At 37.3% G+C, this 26,924-nt stretch overlaps 1 protein-coding gene across 1 annotated transcript in view; it reads left to right on the top strand.

The window, feature by feature from the left end:
• Window positions 1-26,924, top strand: part of CAMKMT (calmodulin-lysine N-methyltransferase) — a 226,340-nt gene that overhangs the window by 170,502 nt on the left and 28,914 nt on the right. Inside the window, exons 4-7 of the mRNA XM_074579629.1 lie at window positions 9,870-9,930; window positions 12,918-12,972; window positions 14,025-14,088; window positions 19,278-19,344. Of these exons, the coding sequence (XP_074435730.1) occupies window positions 9,870-9,930; window positions 12,918-12,972; window positions 14,025-14,088; window positions 19,278-19,344 (247 nt within the window). The remainder of the gene's footprint in view (window positions 1-9,869; window positions 9,931-12,917; window positions 12,973-14,024; window positions 14,089-19,277; window positions 19,345-26,924) is intronic.

Consider the following 26,924-nt stretch of genomic DNA (forward strand, 5'->3'; position numbering starts at 1 on the left):
CTCTTACAGTCTAACTTCATATGGAACATGGATCGGTGTGGATCTATAAAGAGATGAGATGTGTGGAAGTGGTTCATCCTTGTGCAGTGTTCCCACTTAAAGAACTCATTACAAATCTAATCATATGTGAGAGACGAAAACAAGGTTTGGTAACGTAAGGAGATTTTGGGCACATGCTGCAGGATGATTGCCAGTAGTGTAGACTTTTCAAAATGGCACACTTAGCACCAGTTGAAGATATCCCCAGAGAAGGAATCAAGGCTCAGTAAGTGTGGTGACCTAACAATTTAAGAATATGTAGGATGCATAGTCACCTTTTGCCAGTATATGGAGTTCCAGGTACTGAGAAACACTGTTTTGCTAGAGAGAAATGTTCCAAAGCCTTCAAACTGAACTGTGCACACAATTATTATTTCCACTTGCACACAATTAATTTCTCCTGGCAGCACAGAGCAGATGCTTTTCTGATAGTTTAGTAAACTATGCAGATGGCAGAGTTCAATAAAGAAGAAAAATACTGAATCAGAAGTTACTAGGACCAAAAAGGTGTCATCTTTGTTTAGTTAATTTGATGGGAAAAAATAAAAAAATAAAAACCGAACCTGAGAAATCCAAGCTGTAGACAGCACTTCTGAACACAATCAAAATCCCCCAAATAAATTCCACTTTATTTATCTTGAGCACTATATAAGGGTTCATAGTTCAGTTACCCAAACTTCCATGTTCAGTGACAAGTATTTGAGGAAGATAAGCAATACTAGTAACCAGGGTTTGTTACCTTCTCTACTCATGATATATCTGTAAAAAACCAAAATGCCCCCCTCCCCCTCAAAAAAACATAATGAAAAACCACACAAAAAAACCCAAACCAACTAGTTTCCTCACTTCATCTATGGACAAAAGTGAAATTAGGATATTGGATTTGGGTAGATAGAGATACAAGGCTACAGCTGAGATAAGGTTGATTATATCTATAAGCTATTGTGAGTGCTGATCAAAAAAGCAGTTATTAATTGAATTATCCAACTATTTCTCTGGACATGATTCTTTAAAATCTTACTTCTGTATAGCTTTTTGTTTGTGAAGCAAATAAATATGCATGCACTCCAAATTTATTGTTAGATATTTAAATAGTACAGTTCAAATACCATTGAATATTTTTTTTCTACGCTTCCCAGAATGAGTGCTCATTTAAATCAGATATTATGAAAACCCGATGACTAATCCTAAATTCAGGTGTACTACCACTCAGGCTAGGCAGATTGCTAGTTGATCATGCTAAGATGCTCCCTTATCCATTATTGGATCTGAAAAAGAGGAGGATTAAGAATTATCTGACTTCTCAGTTAATGTGCAAATCATCTAAAAGCTCAGCTTAGAAAGGTCTTAGAAAGCCGAACAGCACTAAAATAATAATGTCTTAAGAATTTTTAATAATATAAATGTGCCATATCACATTTTTAGAGTGAAAATAGAGTTTTGTGGTTTGTATCTCAGATGGTCTTTTATCTCTCCTTGTTTTTGTAATTATATATGAAAGTCCTATAAATCTATTTTTAATTAAAATTTTTATTGCAATTAGAAGTTGTCACTTGAGACAAAACTCACACTGCTGAAACTTAGTAAAAAATACATTACTTTCAAGCAATAGAAGAAAACAATTTGATAAGTATCTTTGGAAATGAGCATTAATATTAATCTACTTTTAACAAAGCATGAGGAAGGGAAAGAAAAGTGTCTCAGGAAATATGGTTGCATAATGTATCTATGATCTTTGCAGGGTTTTTTTTTTCTGTGATACTTATTTCTAGTATCTTTCTCTGCTCTTGGTTATGGTGAAAAAACTCTTCATTGAAAAGATTGAAATGCTATTTTTCTGTATTTTCAAGGGACAGGAGAGTCTGTGAACCCGAAGGCGTCTCTTAATGTTCCATCTTTGCATTTTTAGGCTAGTTCTGCTGTTTGCTATAGCAATATTTGTTTTATCATTTCTATCATTCCAATATGTATACTTGCCTTTCAAAATCTTTGAAAAGTATTTAAAAAGAAAAGAGAAAATGCTAGTATTTCAAAACCCTATTATAATGCATTTTCAAATATGTCAGACACATCTTTGTTAAAATTAAACCAAGGATTGGTTTTGAGCGAATAGCCCTATATCCTTACAGATGCTGTGGATGGATGCATCTAAGCTGCTTATTATATTGATGGGTTTTGCTGCTCTGCAGCAAATGAAAACAGGCAGCTGCTTCCTCCATCAAAGCAAAAAGCAGCCTGAGTTTTTATTAAACGAGTGTTCATTTCTTCTATTGCCAAAATTCTTACACAAAACAAAAGAGCAGTTTTAGCACATTATTGCTTAACTAGACATGAACAACTGACAGCAAGTGATAAGCCTGTCTGCTTTTCACAACTGGTAATCATTTTTGGAATAGATGTTTTAATATAGTTGAATATAAAATTTTGTAATTTACATCTACAATGGTACATAAATTTATAGATCCAGTTTTTTGCAGGAGAATGAAGGCTATAATCACAAAAGGTTTTTTCCAGTGTTGTTTAATTTTTAATAACTATTTGAAAACTAGGTAAAAAAAAAAACCCCACACACAACACAATCAAATTCATTCATTTGAAAAAAGGATGTTAAAGACAATCATACAAGTAGATTTGTACAGTTTGCCGATTTTTCTTACGGAAGAGATATGCGTGCATTTACAGCTTTGACTTGTTACTGTATTTCCACATCAGTTCCACCGAGCCTCTTAAGTTTGCGCTCTAAAAGAAATTTGCAGATTGCAGACCATCATGTTTCCCTCCTAGTCATGAATAATAATGAGAATGAAAGTGAGAGATACAGCGCTGAGGCCATTTTGCCTAGGCTGAAAATCTCAGCTGGTGCTTATACATATTTTTCAATGATCTGAATATCGTGAATTCTGCTTTAGATTGGAGAGAGACAAGAGTTTCTATAAAATGTATGTGCATAGGGAAAAATGGTGAGATGTGTTTCTCTCTATATCTTTCTATTGCTTCTGGTGTTCTCGCACCTTTTCAAACTCATATGTAGGATTCCTGCTGTGGAAAAGTAAGCTATCCATTCTCCCTGCCTCAAATTGCTCCTCTTCACTGGACTTAAAAGGTGGCTTGCCATGTGCAAAAGTCAGGTGCAGTAAGTCATGGGTGTAAGGTGCTAGGGTAAAGGCTATTAAATACTTCTCTTTTTTCACCATGTGCATTTATCGCTGAAGTTGCTCACTTGCAAAAACACTTGGAATAAATTTCAGAATGCAGAACGTCAGATTAGACAATTGGGCTTTCAAAACAGGTTAACTCTTACATTGACGCGAGGTGGTCAAATGTCCAGAAGGGCACCCAACTCTGTAGGTATTCTCCTTTTGAAAATCTGGTCTCAAATAAAATTTTGTCGGAAAATAGTTTTACAATTTCAGGCACAGCACCTGCAACCAACTTGGTGATGATGACTCCTCTTTTATCTGCTTCTGCTATAGATGGGTGTAAACTTAAACGTGAGGATGCAGGTTTGAAAATGGGGTTTTGCGTCCTGCAAACAGAATGAAATAACGAGTTTTTTCAGTGGCTTTTTTCCTCACTTAGCAATTCCCTCTGTTTCTTCATTTTACTAAATTGACCAGACTTGTCTTTAGATTATTATGAAAGTAATTTTCTATGGAAGGTTTCTACTCACATATACATGCATTTTATGGTGGCTAAAAATTTTACTATTTGTGGTAATGGTACCTTATTACATGTGTTTATGTTTTTTAGATTCAGTACCCCTTAGTTTGGATCTTAGGTAACCTGGATTGCTGATTATCCTTTCATCTGTGTCACATTTTGCATGCTGTGTGAACAAGTGAATGAAAATAAAATCTTTACTGCCTGACTACACTAAGCAACATTTTTAATGATAAAATTGTATTGAAAAGGGGCTTGAGGTACGGAGTTTGAAGAAAGTTGAGAGCTAGAAGTATTTTTGAGAGCTATCCATGCAAAGTAACTAACTGCAGCAGTACAATTAATTACAAGTAGTCGTTACTCAAGCAATTACTCAAATTAGAACAACCATGTTATATGTTGCTAGCAAAGTGTGTTTGGCAGACATATGCTGTGCGCCCACTTGGTACTTAGTCTTAATTGTGCTATTCATAAGTTCATATTTTTTCTTTGACTTGGAAGTGAATTTTAGTGCTCCACTGACAGAAGGGCTCATAACATTGGTTAGCGCCTCATTTTGAAATTTACTCCGAGTTACTGTGCTGTCGAACCTTGATTTTGACCCGCTGTCTTACGTCACCAGGACCTCCAGCAGGTGTACCGCGCTTCTTGCTGTGCATGGTGGTGGTGATCCACGCAAAAACTAACCAGGGTAAAATCATCAAACTTGTCTTCCCTTGCAACTTCAATATAAGGCATAGTCAGTAGAAAATAAGGTTTGATACTATAAAATTAGGATTGTAACGATCCTACAGTAAGAGTAGCAATCATAGCAATATTTTAAATTCCTGGAATTCCCTACTGTTCCAGTAGATATCTTTGTTTTGGGGATTTTCAATTCACTCTACAGTCTTTTAGCAGAGGAGAACGGGAGTAGTTGCCTGTCCAGATAGGTACTTAATTGAACACCTTTGCACAGTCTATTGTGGTGCCAAAGGGTTTTCTGCTCTCCACCAATAATGTGTCTTGGTGTCAGGAAGGATAAAAAATACTTTTCTTAGGGTCAGAAAACAATTTGTCATTGGTAAGCGCAGTTGTTGATACTTCTTTTGAGACGTTGTTCATCTCTTTGCCCCTGATGCTTTTTTTCCTCTTGCTTTGATGAGTATTAAAGCAAATAAAGTGATTTCATGTAGTCAAGAATCAGGGCATAGTAGAAAAAAAGATCTTTTTGAGTATATTAATCTGGTGAAAATGACTGACTTCAAATTTAAATTGTCTTTGCTTTTGAGGGTTAAGCTAGGATTTGTGCAAAATTTACTTGAAACTTCAGATGAATAGGAAGACATCTCATACTTTAGTAGTGCAAGTAAAAGATAAAATTTGAATTTTGGGATCAGACTTGTGTACATGTGGCTCTGTAAAGTGCTAGGAAAAAGTGACAAAACTTTCCATTTGGCTCAGCTCAGAAAGGAACTTCTTAATCTCCTAGCAGGAGTGAAGGAGTTGTAGGACAGCTTTATACCTCCTACTCAGAGCTTCAAGAGATGGTTCACCTGTCACCTCCAGTTGCCCTTGTTTCCTATGTATAGCGTTGGCAGACAGCAGAGCAGAGTTCCACTAATCTTGCAGTATCCCAGTTAAAGTGATCAGTAGCTTACTGCGTCTTCTTTGTATCTATGGAGCAGTGCAGAGACATAACAGCTCCAGTAATCAAATGTCTTCTTTAAAAAGACATGTCTCAAAATTCTCAGCACTCTATCCTGAGAATTTTCTAATAACAAGCTGTTCTTTAAGAACTTCTCATCAGATCTCAATATTTGTCATCCAAATGTGTGACATCATTCTTTAAAATATGTGGTAAAAAGCCCCAGAGGAGAAACAATAATTTTTAATTTTTTTTTTAAATACTGGATAGTTTATTTCTAGTAGAAAATTTTGTGTAATATCATACAGGATTCAGCATTTTTAGATTGGACGCAGAAGAAACACAGGTATTGTGTTGCTTTGGACTAGTGGTGCTCAAACAAAGCATCCTCAGAAGGCTGTCTACACATGATTTAGTCCATGGGGGTTGAAGGTTGCTTTGAAGAACTGTTGTGCCCTGCCTAGAAGCAGAAGGACCTGACACTTTCCATTAGCAAGCGCTATGAGAGTAATAAAACCAACTTAATTTATGTGTTCTTAGTATTATTGTGATTTTTGTTAGTGTTGATCCTCTATAGGAGAAGTTTGGATGTCTTTTGGTTGCATCATACCTCAAGGTGTTAGGATGACTGAGGTTTTTGTCTTGGCCTTCCCGTAATTTCATTTGGTGTGTTTAAGTAACTTAATCTGCCTGTCTCCTACTTTGGTTCCTAATGTGCAAAATTTAGAACAATAAAAATTCATGCTGTCATCAAGTTCTTGTGAGGTAGACTCCATTACTGTGGTGAGATTTTATGATATGGTGATAAGTGCTGTAGAAATGCCTGCATTTTGTATGTCTCTGCATACATAGCATTTCTCCATCCATCGTCATACTCTTTAGTGATAATGTTTTTCTGCCCCTACTTCTGTAGGGGTATCATGAAGTTGTCTGTAGGTAGACAAAATTGCTCTATGGCACACTTGTAGTGGATCTCCTACTTCATCCTAATGGTGAAAGGACACCTGCCAAGAGTTGAAATGCAGGCAGGCGTTGCTCTGTGAGCACTGTCTCACTCCCATGTCTTCAGACACGGCAAATCACAGTCCTTCTTGAGGCTCTCCTTTAAACACCAACACAATTTATTTATTTGTTTCAACAGAGATTCTGATGTTTTCTGGCAACTATTCTCTGTGATAAAGCATTTTAAAACCTCCAGTAAATGTCGCAAAATATTTATTTTTGCAAAAATAAACCCTTGTTTCTCTCCGTTTCCTTGTGCAGTGAGATTTTTAGCCCCTCTGTCTAGAATTTGTAGTATATTTATAGCCTTTTAAATACAAGCACTATTTGGGGGCCTTTTGATATTCTTTTGCCTCTACATGTGTAAATAATTGACTGTCATGTGTAAGTAATTGCACATGCAAATAGGTACCCATCCAATGTTATGTATTTATAATCAAATTCATAGTACGAAATGAGACTAATTTTATTTTAAATATGGAAGAATTATTTTAAGTGTGTTCACAGGAAACTTAATCCATATCCATATGTATGTGTTTGCGGGAAATAAATTATGCTTTTCACAGTCTAGTGGTAGTTGTTAACTCATACGGATTGCTGCATTTCTGCATTACAGCTGCATGTTTTCTAACAGAAGCAGAACTATCTTATACTTGCAACTTCAAAATGTAGGTCATTGTGTTGGTGAATGTAGGTCAGAGTGAAGGGGAAGAAGACAGAATGCAAACTCCTCCACCTGGATCTTAAAGCTTATCCCTGTTTTCAAGGTAAAGAGGCTTACCTACCTGTTCAGGCACGAGAAGCTTTTCCTTTTACTAAAATTAACGGAAGTATTCTGGCTTCTTGGCTTAGCTGGAAGCACTGCGTGCTTCCACACTTGAGACCTGTGTTCGTGAAAGACCTCCTGACTCCTGCTTCTTTAGCTGCCAGCCACTTGCATCATTGCTGAGGTGATACTTCCTTCCCTATGGGGGAAGGGAGCGGGGAGGAGAGTTTCTGCATCGCTAGCATCTGCCTAAAGAAGAGCATTGTCTTTCCAAAGGTGCTTTACCCTTCTCTCAGCACAGAGCTATCTGATACACCTGCAGTTTCAGACGGTATCAACATTGTAATGGTAGTAGGGGAAAGAACGGTGACCCCGTATAAAAGATTTAGTGACACCATTCAAAGTGCCCTTTCAATAATAACTGTAGAAAAGTGAGAGACATTTGACTGAGGGTACCGAAAATTCAGATGTTGAAGGATTTTGCTACAATTGACAAGTATTTTTAAAACTTGCTCAGGCTAAAAGTTTGCTACAAAAGGGTTTAGGTTTTTTGTGTTTGTGGGTGTGGGGTTTTTCTTGTAATGTGAGATATTAGTATTATAAATGGTATTCAATTAGCCGTGACTTCACTAAATATTAAAAAAGCACTTTTATTGCTTGAGTATACACCAGTCACTGCAAACTGAAACATTCTTTATATTATACACTAAAATATTTAAACAGTTATTATATTTATTGCAAAATCTGTCATTTTAGCATATTTCAATGCTCAAAAGCATTGAAATGCTCAAAAGGGAGATGGAAAATCCTGTACAATTCTTAGTGTATGTTTCACTGAAGAATGGGTAGTCGTGTGTGAATATTTGATTTTAACCCTTAGCAAGTCTAAGCAAAATGGCACATTCGCAAACATCTAATCAGCCTAAGCTGTCATAAACAATAGAAATACCAGTATTGCTTTAGTGTTTTTGTCATACATATGAATTGCCACTCCGGGTTTTTTTTACCTTTAAGATCTTTGTCGTACAAAAGTTATATGCAAAGTTTTGGCCAAATCCTGTCTAGGCTTTTGCCTGATCTGCAGGCTGACAACACATGCATAAATTTTCATTATTTATCGCTATGAGTAAGGCTAGTTCAGAATACTTACTGCATAGAAAGGAAGAATTATATATTTGATGGTTACAATAAGGCCCTAAGTGATTTAAAAGGAAGACAATTTTTCTTGCAAAATTCTGCTTCTATCAAATATGCTGTGATGTTTTTAAACTCTTGAGAATAAAAAATTGTGAAAAGTGATCTAAAGGAGGCATATAGGTAGTAAGCTGCATGGAGTTCAGTTTACCTGTCTAGAAATACCTAAAGGATGCTCCCACGTGTCTGTGTTTATTTTTACTGAAACCATTGAAGTGTCTGTAGTTCATAATTTTAAGTTTCTATCGGGGTGATTCATAATGCTGTGTGTTGTGGGGGGACATTAACCCTGGTTTTTACCTGTGGCTAGATATGTAAGCGTGTTTTTTCATTGCTAAGCGATAACAGATAGAAAACACGTACAACTGTAATTTGGCTGCGTACGGCTTTGATTTGTCTGCCCTTAAGTTTGGGGACCTAACTGAAGTGCCTGAATACGAGTCTGGTTTTTCCCAGGCTCCCTCCAGCAATGGACACTGGTCCTGCAGGAGAGCGTGCAAACCACGCAGCGTCTGTGCTGCCCTCTCCGTGGGCCACGGCACTTCAGTTAGACGTTCGAGTGAGGTGGGAAACCGGTCTGACAAAACAGTGAGTTTCACGAGTGAATGGTGTTGAAGGGATAAATTTGCGTGGATGCCTCCAAGTACTTGCCAAGGTTGACAATGACCAGTGTAAGTTTTTTGATGGAAGCTTATCAAGTCATGAATAATACAGATTAAGTGAAAAAAGCATGATTGCTCCTCTCTATTCCCATACGAGAACGAGAGGGCCTCAAATGAACAAGACAGGGAGGCAAGTACAAAACAAGAGAGAGGAGAACGGTAAAACTGTGGCACTCCCTGCCGTGGGACATTGCAGCTATGACAAGTTTACTGAGTCCACAGAACGACTAGAAAAATCCTTTGGTGACTATTAAACAGAACTTATCACTATCCTCTCCTTCTCAGGAACTTCTTGAGCCACAACTAGAAATCATGGTGCATTATTGCCCTAGTCCTGTATTTGTCCTTAGCACGTGTTGCCAGTCAGTCTCCCTTACAGTCGGACTGACGCCTGACCTAACAAAACCTAAGAGAAAAGGAACTAAATAAAAAGAAACTGGGAAGAAATTAAATTACTGTAGAGGACAGCAAATGAAAAAGGAGGGGGCTCCTGTCCACTGTTAGAAACAGGCTACAGGCAAGGTGGGCCTTGCATCTGGCCTGGTACAAACAGTTTGATGTTCATGTGAATGCCCAAATGTCAGAAGTTTCATAGAATTAAGTTTTCTATAACTTTTAAAGTCTTGACAATTGTTTGTATACGTATAGATATATGTGTATGTTTATGTGGGCGTGTGTGTATCTATAAAGGAAATTTCTGATCAGTAGGTGGGATGAAATCTATGAAATATTCAGTTCTAATGCTTAAATCAGAAGTCTTCCATTAAATGTCTTATTTCTTTTCTTTATTCGATGGTATTATGGCATATGTAGAAAATGAAACAGTTGGTAGAGGTCTGCAAATGGTAATATGTATTCAAATATTATTTTAGACACCAAAAAAATCTGTTTTAAGAAGGCAAATATCTTTGTTTTATAGGTCTCTGGCCCTCTGAAGAAGTGCTGGCTTACTACTGCCTAAAGCACAATGAAATATTCAGGTACAGAGTTAAACATAAAAAGATATTTTCCAATCCGTTAGTTTTATTGTATCTGCATGGTAAAGATTGCTATGATTTAAGTCTTCACATGAAATTTAAAATGTTCAAGGTGAAAGCATGTTGCTCTTAACAAAGAATTCTGAGCTGCCTTTGGGTACTAATATTGCACAGCAAGCTTTCTGCTATATGTCAAAGACTTTTGATTTCCACTCAAGGCGTTTTATTTCACTTTGATTTTTGGGAAACAAAAGTGAAGCTCCAATCGATCAGTACTGATTGTGAAGGTCAGGAAAAATAAAAGACATTCTTTAAACTGGCATCTGTTGCAAAAGCAAGCAAAATATTACCTGATAAAATACATAATAATCACCACATATAGCAATGGATGAATTTGCCCCTGTATTTAAGTGTTTTGAAACAATTTTGAGACATCCTGCACTTCTGGTTTTGTTTTTTCTAAACTTGCAGAAGACAGTTATTAAGGCTCCAACAGGAACACCTAAAAATAAAATCCATTCTGCATCCTGTCTTTTTCCCCTTGAGTATACAGAGCTTTGCACTTGGAAATCCTTGAAGTTTCATTGTCCAGAGGATGAATAGGGTGCAAGAAAGCCATTATAACAATGCATTTGGAGGCATAAATTGTGTTCTGAGTGAGGGTGCAAGGCTAATACTAAGTAAACCAGCTTGGGGTATACAAAGTGCCTCAGTCTGTGTACATATGGTGTTGGTAAAATAAGGAAGACCAAGCTGTAAGTCCCTGCCCCTTGTACCAAAGCTGAAAACATGTCAGCTGTGAGCTGGTTCCTGCAGCTTGCTCAGACTCCTATCTGGAATCAAAGACCTGGCACCAAAGCACTCACTGGTTTGTAAACCCTCATTTCTACTCTGTCCACCACCTGAATGAAGCCCACCCCATTAGAAGAGGCAGGGAACACACCTAATCTGGCAGCCGCTGCTCCTTCCTCCCAGTTCAGCTGGGCACTGCGTTGTGTCACTTCTGCTGCTGCAGTGGTGTCCCTCTAGCACTTCGCCGTCCAGCCCCACGCCGTGGCTCGTACACTCTGCTTGTTCTCAGAGGCTCCTCACAGCAAACCTCCCAGTGCTGCTCACTAACAGGGTATGTTCCTAGTTTCCTAGTTTGGGTATGCAAACCTGGATACTTGGAGACAGTGATCACTCAAACTTCCATGGATGAAATGGGCAGTTTCATATTCCGATTTCTCAGGATTACGCCCTCTCAACAGTATGCTCAGAGTAGCGTAGCTTAGAGTATTTTAATTCTATTGATAAATGTCACTAAATATTGCCTGAGAGACAGGTATTATCTTTAAAATTTGGCAATAAGGGAACTTTGCACTGAAATAAATTATTTATATGCATAAATACTTATGTGTATACGTGTATGTATATGCTCATATATTATGTACATACAAATTTGATTCAAAATGCACTAAAAACCCCACACTAGATACTTTTTGTGTTTATTTCAATAAGCATGACTCTTACAAAGGATTAAGTGCCCTGTAAATCTTATCTATATAACCATATGTATATACTTGTAGTATATATGACATAGATGGTTTAGAAAAATAGAATCTTATGTGAGGAAAAACATATAATCATTCTATTTAAACCACAAATTGCACATTTCCCACATCTGTTTTGTATTCTCATTGGGTTTATGTACAGCTTGTTCCCCCAAACTATGTCCGCCTTTTGTCTCATTTCCACTAAATAGGACAACGAGACTTTTTTTAAATAAAATTTGTGGAGTCTAAGAAAAATAAATCTATCCCATCCAGACAGCGAGCATTAGTATACAGTCATACAGCCTAGTCCGCTGAACAAAATACCGGCATTTGTATACTAATACTGATATAGCATCCTGGATGCTCTTCCTAAATATCAGTGTTGAGCGAGTAGGGAGGTAGTACTTTCACATAAAAATAGATGGTCAAATGTTGGTGTTTTAGGGGAGAAGAAAAGGTGCACCCCCCAGAAAAAAATTCTGTTTAGCTGAAATTCCATTTTCTGCCTGTCAGAATGGGAAGGTTTCTGCTAGCTGTAACAGTTGCCGCGGATTTAGCTATAAAGCAGCGTGTTCCTAAACGGAGGCTCTGCCTGGCCCTAGACACCGCTTCACGCCGTTTGGGCGCGGGGTCAGCATCCCTCCCTCCTCCCCTCCTGGGGCAGGCCATGGCTTCCCTTGCAGGCCCCCCATCCAGCACACGCTCTCTGCGCCAAATTATATTTCACATGCACGTCTTAATAACGGCGCAGTATGGTCTAAGTTAAAAGCAGCCTTTTAGACCATGTATTCAAGCCTCTGCTCGGGCTCAGTTTAGGCTCTTGACACTAGCTTCGCTCAGTTTTCTGCGGCTTAACTGTTTGCTGTTCCCATCGTTGTTCATAACAGCATTGTTTGTAGGTCACTTGCAGTTTTAAGTGCTAATTGAAGGATCGGATTTCTTCATGTGTAATCATTTTGTGGTATATGGCTTGTTTTAAAACTTCCCTCTTTTTAATATAAAAAGTCTTTTAGGCATAACTATATGGAGAGATATATAAATAATATTAATTTCCCCATTTACTTCTCTAACTGTTTTTGCAAGAATGAATGTGGATTAACATTGTTATCCTTTCCTAACAATTATCTTTCGCTACTCTAGCTAGTTTAGTTCTAAAAGACAGAGCCATTGACAAGGGAAAAAAGGGAACCTTCTCAGATTTTTCAGCTCAGCGGTGGTAATGTTGCACTGAACGCTAATGAGGGAACCCCCACTGATTTGCCTGCTTTGTGACTTTTCTATTTCATAATTATTTTTAAAACGCAAAACGACATGAGGTAGCCTAGTCATGTCTCTACAACTTCCTGGTAGCTCAGTTCTTACTGCAGATGGCAATTTGTTCTTGTAACATATATGTCTCTCTGACCATTTTCATCTAATTTGTATGGGTTCTACCATTTCCTTTCTCTCTTTCAGGGACCTTGCTGTGTGTGAGCTAGGGGGTGGCATGACATGCTTGGCTGGGCTCATGGTAGGTCTTTTCTCAATTCCAATCCCATTCAGAGGAAGAAACAAAAGGAAAAATGTTCCAGTGCCTCCAACTGCTGGGTCAGAGAACTGTCAACAGCCTCAGCTGCGGTCAAGCTGCAGAGTCTTGAGAGACCTTCTAGATTGACTTGCTTTCGTATCATATTGATTTTATGGTTGCCTCGATGAGCAGAAACATTTTACCTCCGTGTAGTCAATATCTCTTGTTGTGACATTCCAGGCCACGTACGGTCTGTCTTTCATTGCCATAGCCGAAGCATTTTTTTTTTTTCAGATTATAGTCCCATTTGCTAAGATACAGGAATAGCCTGGCGAATCACAGTTGGAGCACCATGATATAGCTGCTAATGTTTTGCCTGCATTATTACACCAACAAACATGATCCAGAGCTCTCGGTAATTAGATTCTTTTGAATTAGATTGGCCATTCAGGAGAGTCGTTCACCATTCTCTGGGTTCTGAGTCATGTATTCAGGAGATATTATGTAGCAGTGCAGTGCATTAGACAAGTTTTTATGTCTCTACAAATAAAAGCATATTGTTACACTGATTGGCATTTGACAAACCTGTCGCTCTTATACAATGTGTCGAGGTTACAGCCCAATGTGCGAGCATGTCAAAGCTCACAAAAAAATTACCCTTACAAAGCCATCTGCCTGCAATGCAAAGTTATATGAAGGGCATCAGGCAGTCAGACAGAAGCAAGCTGAAAGGCAGAGTGACAGCCTTGTATGATGGCTCTACTAGATAAACAGAAGCCCGCAAATGAAAGCCTCTCAGAATACCATCATCCGCTGTCACAATGCAATTACGGAACAGAATGATAGCAAGATAGAGGCTCCCGCAAATGGAATGATAAAAGTATTGACTGATTTGATTGAATGATTAAAATAATGCAGACATAAAATGAAAAAAGATTGAAGATTGTTACAGAGAAATAGGTGAGGAAGCATGATACTGAAGGCTTGTCACTCCTGTCTTCACTTCCACACAGACAAGCATATTTGCTCATTGTTTGCTGTGCTCTTTTTTTCAGGTTGCTATTTCTGCAGATGTCAAAGAAGTTCTGTTAACTGATGGAAATGAAAAGGCCATCAAAAGTATCCTTATTCAGATAGAAAACTGGTTTGTTGTGCTCGTTCCTTTTTACTGGCTGAGTAACAATCGATATAAAGACAGACAGCATGGGGTATATTAAGAAAAAGTCCCCACATAAGTAATTAAAAAATAGATGTAGAATATCTTGAACACAGCTACAGCTTCCCCCGCAATAAATGCCACATTTTCTGCTTTAATTAAAAGTGTACATGTTGCTATAGAGCACGTACAGTAGTAAATATTTGTCTTATGGTTGAGTGCTGAAAGATTCCTTGTGCGCATGCTGCACGTTACAGGAGGTGTAGCAGTGGATCAAATCATTAGCTTCCCTTCACATATTTGTTTTGCAGAAGAACTAGAATTTTATTTTTACTTTCAGATACTAGCCTCTTAAAACATACCCAGTATTTGTATGTTGTCGTAGCTTTTCCGGTGTATATTGAAATGCATGGGTTTCGTTGTTGCTGCTAAGTTATAACTGCCTACAAATTACCCATTTAGTGTGCTTAATCAATTATCAATTTATCATTATTTCTCTTGATGTAGGATTGCAAAACTCCTCTGTCCTTTGTAGAAAGAATTGTATTATATTTCTTATATTAGAATAAATGGCTATTATGCCCTTCTAATACGAACACATAGTTCAGAAAATTGAACTGGACTTTGGCTAAGCGAGAGAATGAGTGAGCATAATTTGTGGCCACGTTAAATATCAGCACAGAACAAGAACAGATATATACAGTGAATACTAATAGCCCTTAGAAATTGAGAGGAAAAAAAAAGAAGATACCTATTTGCTTTTGTTCCTTCGTAATCTTTCCATTTGCATTTTAAGGCAGACTAGTTTTTTCAGGTTTTGCCCACTGCATCATCAGAATTATTCATACTGGAGTTTTGTATGTGTTTGAGAGCTAACATAACGAGCACTTAGTGAAAAAGAAAAAGTTAAACTAATTTGTGGTTTAAAAAAAAATGCAATTGCTGATGACTGTTGAAACAGGAGACACTGCAGTGCAATAATATTAGCTACTACCTTTAAAAAGACTTTCTCAGAGGTAACTGAGGTAACTAGAATTGCTTACAACACTTTAACAATTTCATGGAACAAACAGCCAATCCTAGATCATATCTTTTAGAACTTGAAGGAAACCTTATAAAAGTCTTCTTTTTCTTGAAAATGTAAGTTCTCAGTTGTGTTGCAGGGATTCTTATTTTGGTAAATTCTAGTTTGTTATACTCGTGTCTTGAGGAGGGAAGTATTCATTATTCTGTGTATTTTAATCAGCACCACCCCTTCCAATCTTTCTTCTATGTCATTGTGAAGATAAAAAATGTGGGAGAAAAAAAGTGTTTCAAAACTAGCCTAACAAAACAAACTGATGTTTTAGAGAAGCACAGGTATTTAATGAAAGGTCATTTTACACACAGAAAGCTTCAGGTGAGCTCAGTAATCATCAAGTTAGCAAATATCCGGTACAGCAGATTCCATAAACATGCCTGAACTTTTTTTGAAATTTAGAAGTCTTCTGTAGCAAGGAAAATTGGCGAGTGCTAAAAATATTCACTCAGTCTTTGGAAACAAACAAATTAAAGGGCTTTTATTCCTGAAAAAGATACTGTTAATGTCATCTAATTAGCACACCTTAGTTTTTCACAACATGTTTTAGAAATATCTTTTATTTCCAAAAGTCTCACAAGAAGTCTTCATCTGTATGCACTCAGTGAATCCCTTTCAGAGAAGCGATTGGTGGAAGGCTCTAACAGGAATTTATTTTTTCTTTTTTAACATTTGGTGCTCTGAAGGCTCAGCATTCAAAGTGCTTTTATTGTGTTGGATTTTACAATGGGCTTAATATTAGCAGGGTGCCAAAGTGCAGCAGACTAAGAACTTTACAGTGTAGGTGGAATGTATTCTTAAAAGTGCACATAATAAAATTTATGTTGCATTTTATGTGTTTTATGGACTTCAGTAGTAATTTTATGATCTGTCTTATGGTAATTTTCTTTTGCATTCTTTTCTATAGTGACTAGCTATAACAGAAGTTTAGGCTAAATTTAGATCTGTTTCAGCCACACCAGACTCACTGGAATCAGTAAGAATTTTTAGTGTAATTGGAAATAGTATTTGGCCCCAAGTGCCACAGATGACGAATGATGTATTTCTGCTAATTTTTATTATCGCTGATGGTATTTTTTAATTGTTTGGCATACAAAATTAAATGAATGTGGGATAAAATACTGTTTTCTTTTCTAGATTCTGCTCTTCAGGAATAGTTAATGCCTAGTATTATGGTTTTTATGTAGATATTATACATTAAAATAATCTTGTTTTAAAATTACTGTTTACATCTTCCCTTTAAAATTCTTAGGAAGCTTAAATTACATGCCAGTCATACTATAATATCCAAAAATTACTTTCCGAAAAGTAAAAGTGGTTGTCAACAAAAAAGAAAAAAAATCACTGTCAGAAGCCAGGAAATCACCAAGCAAGCCTGCTAATTATTCTTAATGGGCAAGATGAGCACATTAAGAAACAAATGAATACATCAGTGAAATGTAATTGAAAATCGACCTGGCAATAGTGCATTGCATCTGAGAATCTGCCTTTGTATTATCATCATCATCATAATTATTGTTGTTTTTGTTGTTGTTATTGCTATTCAGTGAGCATAAGTAACAGCTTTGCTTTGTGAAATCTCAAGCTTTTGAGGATTTGATTTTTCTTTTAATTTTTGACATGCTTCATATTATTCTCCGTTTCATGCTGCCACGTGAAGTATTCACTATGTATGTTTTCAATATCTATATTAAGGTATGTTATTGAAACGTAACAAGTTAATTTACAAATACGTTAATTTCAAATTATTGTTGTCATTTTAACCATTTAACTGTGAAATATATAGCTATATTTCATATTAATCGATGGTCTTATGCATGAGGTTTATGGAGGTTTTTAAAACGGTATTACGATTTGAGTTACAAGTACATTTAAAAGACTTCACTCTATCTCACTCCGTTTGCTTACCAAGGGCAGATTTTAATTGATTAACAGATCATTTATATTGCAAAATCAATAAAATGAAGACAGATGTTATTGCTTTTGCAGCTTTGTTCAAAACTTTATTGTTGGTTTAGTGTGTTTTAGCAAAGTTCTTTTAGGATCATTTAAATAAACTATTAAAAAGAAAAATATAGATATTTCCAGTGAATAATAAAAATCTACATACACAAAGTTATCAGATTCATCCCCCTTTGTAATTTGGGGTGATATGCATTCAGTTACAAATTTTACAACTTAGATAATACCTATGACATAGTCATGAACATCAAATTCTGTTTCCTCAGAACACTGGAAGCATCTATACTTAGTTTGACATGCCCAAATCCAAGGATGAGGTTCATTTTTAGTAAAAATTGTCTCCTGTTTCAGAGAGACTGTGTACCTTCTGCCTTAGCTCTGTTTCACACCATGCACTGGTGACTTGAACTACTGTCTGAAAGCATCAATAATACAAAACATTGTTGTAGTGTGCTATAATGGCCGTTAAAATATAGTGTATGGATCTTTCAACAGTCCTGGGAAATTTAGGTTAGAAAGGTCATGTTCAGCCTGAATGCCTGAAGACATGGGCTCATAAATTATTTAAAAAAGCTACTGTTAACATGTTCACAACAATTATTAATAGTTTTGCTCAGTTATAAAATTTAAGCGCGGTGTAGCTAATTTATCGACAATGTTACTTCTGCCTCTACTGAAAAATGGCATGCTTTGCTCATGGAAATATTTATGCCTTCCTTCTGCTTCACAGGTATAGACTGTTCATTACTACTTCTTATTGCATATTGTGGAAAAGATTTAAAAGCATGTCCAAACTACAGAGATTTGTTTAAACCAGTTTTCTGTCATTCCATTTCTAGCTTTTGGCTTCACGAAATATCAGTTGTCTTCTACATTGTCTGGATGGAGACTTTCTTAAAATAACTTTTCTTAAATAGCCAACTGTGTTAGGAAGGCCAATTATGTGATTACAGCAAAGCAAATAAAAAGATACATCAGTGATATTTTAAATTAGACTGACACTAGTATTCGATTTTTTTGTAAGAGCACTTGCAAAGAATTCAACATATTTTGTGCACCTAGAAACATCCTCCTAACTAGCATCAGATTTCCTGTGCCTTAAGTAAGAAAGAGCGATCATTGACATCTTTACCAAAAATGTCCATTTGAAATAATATTTTTATATTTGAGAGTGAATCGTTCAAATATGTATGGATTCACACTGGGTGGCATTTAGTATTCCCATGGTTTTTGGTTACTTGCTGCACCTTTTCCTTCCAACGGCTTCTCGCTAACCACAAATAATTGATTTATGAAGGTCATCTTTCTAGGCATAGGTGACTGGGCACAGCTTCCCTTGAAACTTTTCATTGACAGCCGTTGCTGTGGCCTGCCTGAATGGCTGCCCGAGTTTGTGTCCTGATCTTCCAAACTGAAAGAAGCTGAGGCATGAGGCAAAGGCATTGAGACACAAAGCTTGAGGCACTGTTGCGGTGCTTCTGGGGAAGAAAAGACATTTATTGCTTTGTACAATCTTTTACGGTGGTTCCAAACCATTCTCAAGAAAGTAAAGGGACTAGAAACTCCCTTGCCTGTAGGTTAAGGTGCTCCAGTTGCGTGTTGGATTTTACCCAGACAGAGCCAGCAACAAAGGTGTGTGTTTTGTGTCAGGGCAGGTACTCAAAACCCATAAGCCTCCAAAATCTCAGCACTGTGATCTAGTAACACAGTCAGAAACAGCACAAACTAAACTGAACATTAAGTGACAGTGATAAAAATTTTCTGTTCACCATGGTTGTAATCCTTCTATTTGTAAACAGTAGTTGCCTTTAAAAGTATATAAGTTATGGGAAGTCTTTTTCTGTAGCCCTCTGTAGCTACAGGGCTAGCAATTCCTTAATGAAACGTTAAAAGGAGGTAGGCAACAAGAGCAAGTTGCTGCATAGATATACGGATGATGGGCTGGAGTAGCAACGTAAAATTCAGGCTTCTGAAAAAAGACTGACTGAGCACAGATTAAAGAAGACCAAACAGATAAAAGATATTATGACGGTATTAACAATGGGAAAATATTTTTTATTATTTTTGTTACCGCACTAGTTTTGTGGATAATCCTTAACAAATATACTACAGATGTAAGTGAGATCATCAGAAGAAACCAAGACGCAGGAGTATTTAAGGCTCAGAAAGTGTCAAGCTGGTAAGATTCTACTAAACTGTTTTACTGGTTCTTACATGTAATTTTGTATGAATGTAAATGTGAAATGTCTGCAAAAGTGTGAAAGTGTGACCTATATTACTGATGCTGACACAGATGTATATACAATATAAGTATTTAAGTAATGCAAGACAGAAATTTGGAAGTATTAAAAAAAAATTTACTTGCTTTTTAACATAGCAAATACCATATGATTAATCTTGGTGATAGAACAACTCTTTCCTTCCTTTTTATTTTTTTTTTAACATACACTGTCTCTTCTAGCTGTGGTTTATTGCATGGTTGAAATTTGGCTGCTTCAGAGTCAACGTTACCCATTGTACTGAATATGAGGCTTGGAATGAATGTACCTAAATCACTGGCAGGTTTAATTTTGAATAGCTCTGAGAATTCAGGGTGGCAACAAATCCCATTTGCCTGAGGTAGATGTTGTTGGAGCATCCGTGGGAGGTTTTTTGGTCGTCCTGTCTGTGCAATCAGTATTGTGTTGTCACTGCAAGGACAGATGGGGAGCACGGGAGCCAGGCTGGGGCCCTTCTCTCATTGACTATGTCCTAAGGTGCAGGGCAACCCCAGCATTTTTCTCATAGTGCATCAGCATTGTTGTCTCCGAGTTAGCCCCGAAGGCATGCTCTGGAGGGTGAGCATTGTAGCATTGTTCGGAGAATTTGGTTTCAGATCGTTTTCAGAGCCCTTGCTGACCCACCGTGTAATCGGTGGTGCCACTGAGGTTAGCTGTTTAACTGTCTATTTCATTGAGGCATCTCCAGGTGCAGCAGGGACTGGAAGCAGCTGAAAATTTGAAGTGTGTCCATCTCCTGTAGTATTTTAAAAGTAAATTGTAAAGTACTTCATATTCGTGGTATAGGGTTGAGAATTAGAATGTGCTTAGAGATGGCTGCCTAGGAGCAGATAGTACACTTATTTGTGGGTCTGCATCTTCTTTTTTGATGATGATGATTCTCATTCCAGAAGGGCTCTCAGTCATTCTCAAAGGGAAAAAAGTAAAGCTGAAAAAGGGCTGAGAAAGGCAAGCTGTTACAGCAGAATAAGCTTATTAACATAGAGGGTTAAACCCATACAATTTTAATGGCTATCATTCACGTCATTTATCCCTATGCTTATGTAGCCATTCTGTGAAGAGAAGTTCTTTTAAGTGAGCACTTAGGGTTAGAAAAATTCTGCCTTCATTAGGGTGTACGTGCGTATAACTTAGAGATATATCTCTGCATCCTAATAAGTGCCTGCCAAGTAGACAAAGGCCATGTGGGCCCCAGGAATGGTCTTTCAGGTTCCCTGTGCTGAACGCTTCTTGTGAGCAGCCTCAGACACTCATCCCTGCTGAGGAGAGGCTGTGTGGTACGTCCATCCAGGAGCTTAGACTTTGTAGATTTCCAACTGCCATCTACTTTGTGCGAGATTTCAGATTTCATCCCTTGTCAGGACTTCAAACCTGGTCTTTTAGATATCAATCAAAAGCACATTTTCTACCCTGTCCTCATTTACATTTATCTAATGCTTAAGGTCATTTGTGATCATTTGAGTGTATTTCAGCATATGGAATCAGTGAATAATAGATTTCAGCCTCACGCTGTGAAGAAAGATTGTGTTTTTACAAGACATGATGTTGTTTACTGGGTGTTAATAATCACTAATTAATAAACATATCTAGACGTCATAAAATGTTGCTTTTTAAGGAGTAAAAATGTCAAGTGTTTAACTTCTTGAGTGCAATAGCATTTGGGGCCTTATTTGCATAAATAAAATAATTAAATTACAAAAAGTGAAGTACTGTATCAAAACATAAGGCTCATTATAATAAACACATGCTTTAGTTCTACATTCTTAAGGCTTTTGCAGATTTGTTGTAACAGCGTAAAGTTCTATGAACTAAGTATTCTCTAATTCCAAAAATAATTATCATCTTGCATTTCTCTATATTGTGTACATAAATAATTGATTTCTCCTGTCAAAATGAAGGTAATGCTTTGTTAGTTATTTGAGTTACTTGAGAAGTGTTAATTGATGGATCAGTCCTTCAGATTCAGTAATGGCATGTGATGAGGGCAGTAACAAAGTTATTTGATCACTTTTCAAGGCCTTGTAGAAACTAAAAGGCTGATGTAAAATCTGAAATATTACCGTAATCCTGATTCACTTTTCCTGCAACTGAAAACCTTAGTTTTATAATGACAATGGAAGGGAAAAAAAAACACAAGAAAATGTAGAGTTTTGTAAGGAAGAATGCAACACTGGCGTGCAAAGTGAAATTTGATGCCTTCTTTTATATTGATCAGAGCTTGTAGGCAAATTAATATAGTGATGTATTGAAGTGACTTACTGCAATATTAATTTAATTTGGAGAAGGCATGTTGTCACTCAAACATATCATTTAAACAGTGTCCAGTCTTGTAACTTTGCACAGTGTCCAGTGCAAAGTTACAAGATTTTTTCCACACAAAGGATAACTCCGAATAGACCCTTCTCACTGCACTTTCATCTCACTTCGGGATCTTATACTCTTTTCCTTGCACATGGAGTAGAAATTATCAGCATGAGAGTCAGTTTCTGATTGTTCCAGACATTTAAATCTAGACTTGGAAAATATGCCAAAAAACGTATGGCACAAAAAGGAGCAATCCTTTATCAGCCAAGAGAAGTTAGATTAGGACAGCCTGCCATACATTTGTATATTTAGATTTGTACAAAATGCAGTAAATGAGCACTTATCTCTCTGCCAACTCTTGATTATTGTTTAAAAGTACGGTAATGTAAGCCAAACTGGCAGTTTGTCATATTATGTGTTATAATGTAATAATAGATATTTAGTAAACAGTTTACTTCAGCAGTGGATATACAATTCTATGTTTATTTTTAGCTTCCACGAGTCTGTCCAGAATTTTTTGCTTATGCTTACTGGAAATAGGTACAGTAATGCCACGAACTTACTAATAACGACATGCCGTACTAAGGTGAATTATTAATACCGTGTATGACTTTTATGATTTTATTTTTTTCACAGTTCTAAAACTGTCCATGAATCACTTCTAAATTTACCCCATAACTTAGCATGAAAGTTTTCCTGGTAACTGTACCATCAACTGTTACCAGTTGGACATGCATCATATCGTTGTTTTGAATATGTCCAATGATTAAATGTGCAATAGCATTCACGGAATCTCAGGTCTTTTTCTACTCTTTATTTTAATGTGGAAATCTTCCTGAAGCAGGAGTTTGGTTTGTAGACTTTTGAAAAATTGTTATTACAAATGTCATGATGGAAAAGCTTTATCAAAGACGAAGGCTTGCGGTATATTCTAAAGGTTAACAGATTTTGTTTGTCTTATCTACCAGTGAATTTCTTCTTCCGTCAGGTTCTCTTGTCTGAGAAGACCAAATCTGTTAAGAGCAAAATTTGTATACTTATTGCTGATATGGGACCTGGCAGTTTTAGGTGTGAACAAGTCTATTGCTTTGCTAAGAGTTGCCTCAGAGAGATTATGTTCCACATAAGAGTGCAAACAAGTGCGTACGACATCAAGTCAGTGAGAGAAATGCTTATGGTGTGACGCACCCTTTAGATTTGATTAGTAATAATGTATCATGTACTTTTGTTCATTCTATAGTCGACATACATGGCCAGATGACCAAAAGAGACAATTCTCCTAAAAAGTTAAGAGATAAGATATAATCTGTTATCTGAGATTTTAGTGTTCCTTACAAATGCAATGAATTCACAAGCTTCTGGAACTAAACCTAAAAAGAAAAAAGGACTTTCTAAAGACTAAATGGTGTTCAGTATAATAGTAGGATGAGGTCTCAATGACAGAGGACTGAATTATATAGTCCTGATTCCATTCTTATATTAATTACCTCTTTCTCTGTAACTGCCAACATGAGAATATTCTACTTTACTGCAATGTTCTTCAAATAAGCTGGCTTTCTAACCTTCCCGATTTCAGCTGGTCATGTAACAGGTTCCATCAATGTAGGACAGCTTTAATAAAGACTCCCACTATGTTTTCATTCATCAAATTGACCTGAGCATTGCTAAAAACAAACTTTTTGAAAGAATACTTACTGAACTTGTGTTTGTCAGTTTAGCAATGCTAAAGGAATCCCTTTCGTCCAACTAGTTTTCCAGTCTCCCCATGTAACACCCTTGCATGCACAGCATCTGTTGGCAAGGAGGAAGCTGCCAAAAGGAACATTTCCTGCTCTTTGATTGGAAAGAAAAAGCTCCTGGTTCCCGCTGTCTTCATTTGATGACTTTATGTATGTGTGGGAAGAAACAATGAATGGTCTGTCGGTTCATGTCGATTGTGAATTTGTAGCTATCACAGAAAACTCAACTCAGGTGGAAACTGTTCCATATCTCTGATCATACATATCTCGGTATCTTTTCCAGTTTCAATCTACTCCTTTTCAGATGAGGGCGAGCAGTACTGCGTTCGAAGTGTGTGTAAATGATAGATATATGTAAGGGAATAATTATGCTTTCTGTTCCTCTTCTAAAAATGCCTAACAGTGATTTGCTTTTTTGACTGCAGTTGAGCACTGAGCTGATATTTTCATTGACATTGCCTGTCACAACATCAGGAGCTTTCAGTTAATGGTCAGTTGAGAGACCTTCCTTTTCTTTATGAAACCAGAATTATTTTTCCTGTTCTGCACTTTGCATTTATCTACACTGAATTTCATCTGTCATTTTATTGTCCAGTTACTGTTTCATCCTTCTGCAATTCTTCAGTCTGCCCTTTTCCTCACTATCTTGAATAACTTCTTAACATCAGCAAACTTTGCCACCTCAGTGCTCATCTCTTGTAAACATGTTGAATAGAACAGGTCCCAGGGGAACTCCATTGATTATCTCCCTCCATTGTGAGAACTGACCATTTACTACTACCCTGTTCCCTGTCTTTTCTTCTATTATTTAGCCGTGCCAGGACTCTTCTCCAGTGGCTGTCTACTTTCCTTCAATGTTGTTGATGAGGGTCTTTGCCAACAGCCTTTTGCAATCGGAAGCAGGCTGCGTTTCCCAGATCACCGTTATCCAAATACTTTGAAGAGCTCAAGGTTTACAACGCAGGACTTCCTACTACAAAAGACATATCAAAAAAGGCTTCTGTGGTGAAATTGTCTTCAGTTTCTTCTATACAGTGAGCACTGATGCAAAGAATTAATTTCATCTCTCCGAAACGTTGTTGTCCTCTGTGAGCGCTCATTCTATATTCTGATTATCAGCTGGCAGGAAGATTTAGAACAAGAGTACACTCTTTGTTGGCCTGCCTAATTTTATTATTATAATTAATTTTCCAAGTTCATGATCCTTTCTTCATTTGGGTGTGACTTCAACTTTTGGAGGAATGACGTCTTATTTCTAGTAACCTTCTTTACCATTTGGCCATACCAGCTGACTTTCACCAACTTCCAAGCCTCTCCTACTTGTGTATTTCACCCAGTTGTGTTGACTTGATAAAGTTGCAATTATTTTAAATGGCATTTTAGTTTTGTCTGTCTTCTTTATGTGACCAGATAAAAATATATAAAAAGAAAAAATTGAAAAGTTAGAAAGCTTTGTAGAGAAATTTCTATGCGTTTGGAAGAACAAGGAGAAAAGCTAGCTGCTAGCTATAAGTATAGCATTGCATTATTTTAAATAATTCTTGCTCAAATCCTTGGCTATTTTATAGTGGTCTCAGCTTAAAAAACATGCTTTTGGTAAAAGAATTCCTCTTGTACTCTCTTGGATTGTACAGAAAAACTAGGTGGAGACCACTGATATGAGCAAACTTACATCTTTCTTCCCAGAGCTTTAAAGGAAAGCATCCATGAGAGGTTAGAATCGAAGATTAATTGTTTTATTCCTACGCCCTTTTGTGTATCCATCTTTTTAGCCAACTTTTACATTGTTTCCTGGTTCATGTTGTTACCATTGTTCCTTTGTCTACCCTTCCTTGTCTGCCTTTGCTCTACCTTGATAGGGAGTCATCAAGTACATTTTACACACTTTCAGTAGGCTCTTTCCTTCACAGGCGCTCTCGGCTCGTCTCAGTTAGCCACGGACACAGGAAAGCTGGGACAAACTTGAAATTTTCTCAAAATGATGCTTAGAGTGTTATCTATGTTTATTTCATCAATATTCAATTAATATTCAGTTACTCAAACATTAACCAAGGATACTGAAAATGAATGGGGTTCAGGAAAGAGGCAGAAGATTGAATCAGCGTCTGGAAATGAGAGAGTTAAAGAGCTCTTTTTACTTAACTTGTCAAAGGAATGACTTGATTGTTAAGAAATGAATTGATTTTGATCTGAAAGTCTCATGTGGGGAAAAAAATCTTTAATAGGAGATCACTCTTTAATCTAGCTTACAAGTACCTAACAATGTAGAAATTGAAGCTAGACAAATTCAGTCTAGAAAAAAATGAGATTTGACAGAGAGAATGATAATACATTAGAACATCTTTCCACAGGGGAAGTGGTAGTTTCTTAAGCAGTGAATGTGTTTAAATCAAGTTGGATATCTTTCCGAAACATGTATTAATTTCCTGAGATATATGGGCTTGATACAGAAATTTGAAGTCTTGAATGTTTATTATGGTCCCTTCTGCCCTCAGAATTCAAGAACCTGTGAATATCATCTTCTCTGCTGTTTTTTATTTTTCCCTCATTCAGTCCTTCTGGACCTGTCTGGTTCACTTCACATTCTTTGGTTTTTATTCTTGTTCCCTTGATCATAGAATCATAGAATCTTCATGGTTGGAAAGGACCTTCGAGATCATCAAGTCCAACCGTACACATAAAAAAAAAACCCCTACAATCTCTGCCACTCGAGCATGCCCTGAAGTGCCACATCTACACATTTCTTAAATACCTCTAGGGATGGTCACTCAACCACCTCCCTGGGCAGGCTCTTCCAGTGCCTGACCACTCTTTCAGTAAAGTAATTCTTCCTAATATTTAATCTAAACCTCCCCTGCTGCAACTTCAGACCATTTCCTCTGGTCCTGTCATTATTCATTTGGGAGAAGAGGCCAACACCCACCTCTCTCCAACCTCCTTTCAGGTAGTCGTAGAGGGCAATGAGGTCTCCCCTCAGCCTCCTCTTCTCCAAGCTAAACATGCCCAGTTCCCTCAGCCTCTCCTCATATGACCTGGTCTCCAAACCCCTCACCAGCCTGGTAGCTCTCCTCTGGACACGCTCCAGCGCTTCAATGTCCCTCTTGTACAGAGGGGCCCAGAACTGAACACAGTACTCAAGGTGAGGCCTCGCCAGTGCCGAGTACGGAGGCACGATGACTTCCCTACTCCTGCTGGCCACGCTATTCCTGATACAAGCCAGAATGCTGTTGGCCTTGGCCACCTGGGCACACTGCTGGCTCATGTTAAACTGGCTGTCCACCAGATTATCCTCCCTGTATTAATGGATAGACTATTATCCATAGAGCAAGAAACTGCCTTCCTTTCCTTCATGTTTTTACAGGAAATTAACTTTTGCAAAGCTTTCATTCACTGATCCTACCAGTACAGTTTTGCCACCCGTGCTTGTGCTGTCTTGC

The sequence above is a fragment of the Larus michahellis genome, chromosome 3 (genome assembly GCF_964199755.1).
Source record: "Larus michahellis chromosome 3, bLarMic1.1, whole genome shotgun sequence".
Classification (NCBI taxonomy): Eukaryota; Metazoa; Chordata; class Aves; order Charadriiformes; family Laridae; genus Larus; species Larus michahellis.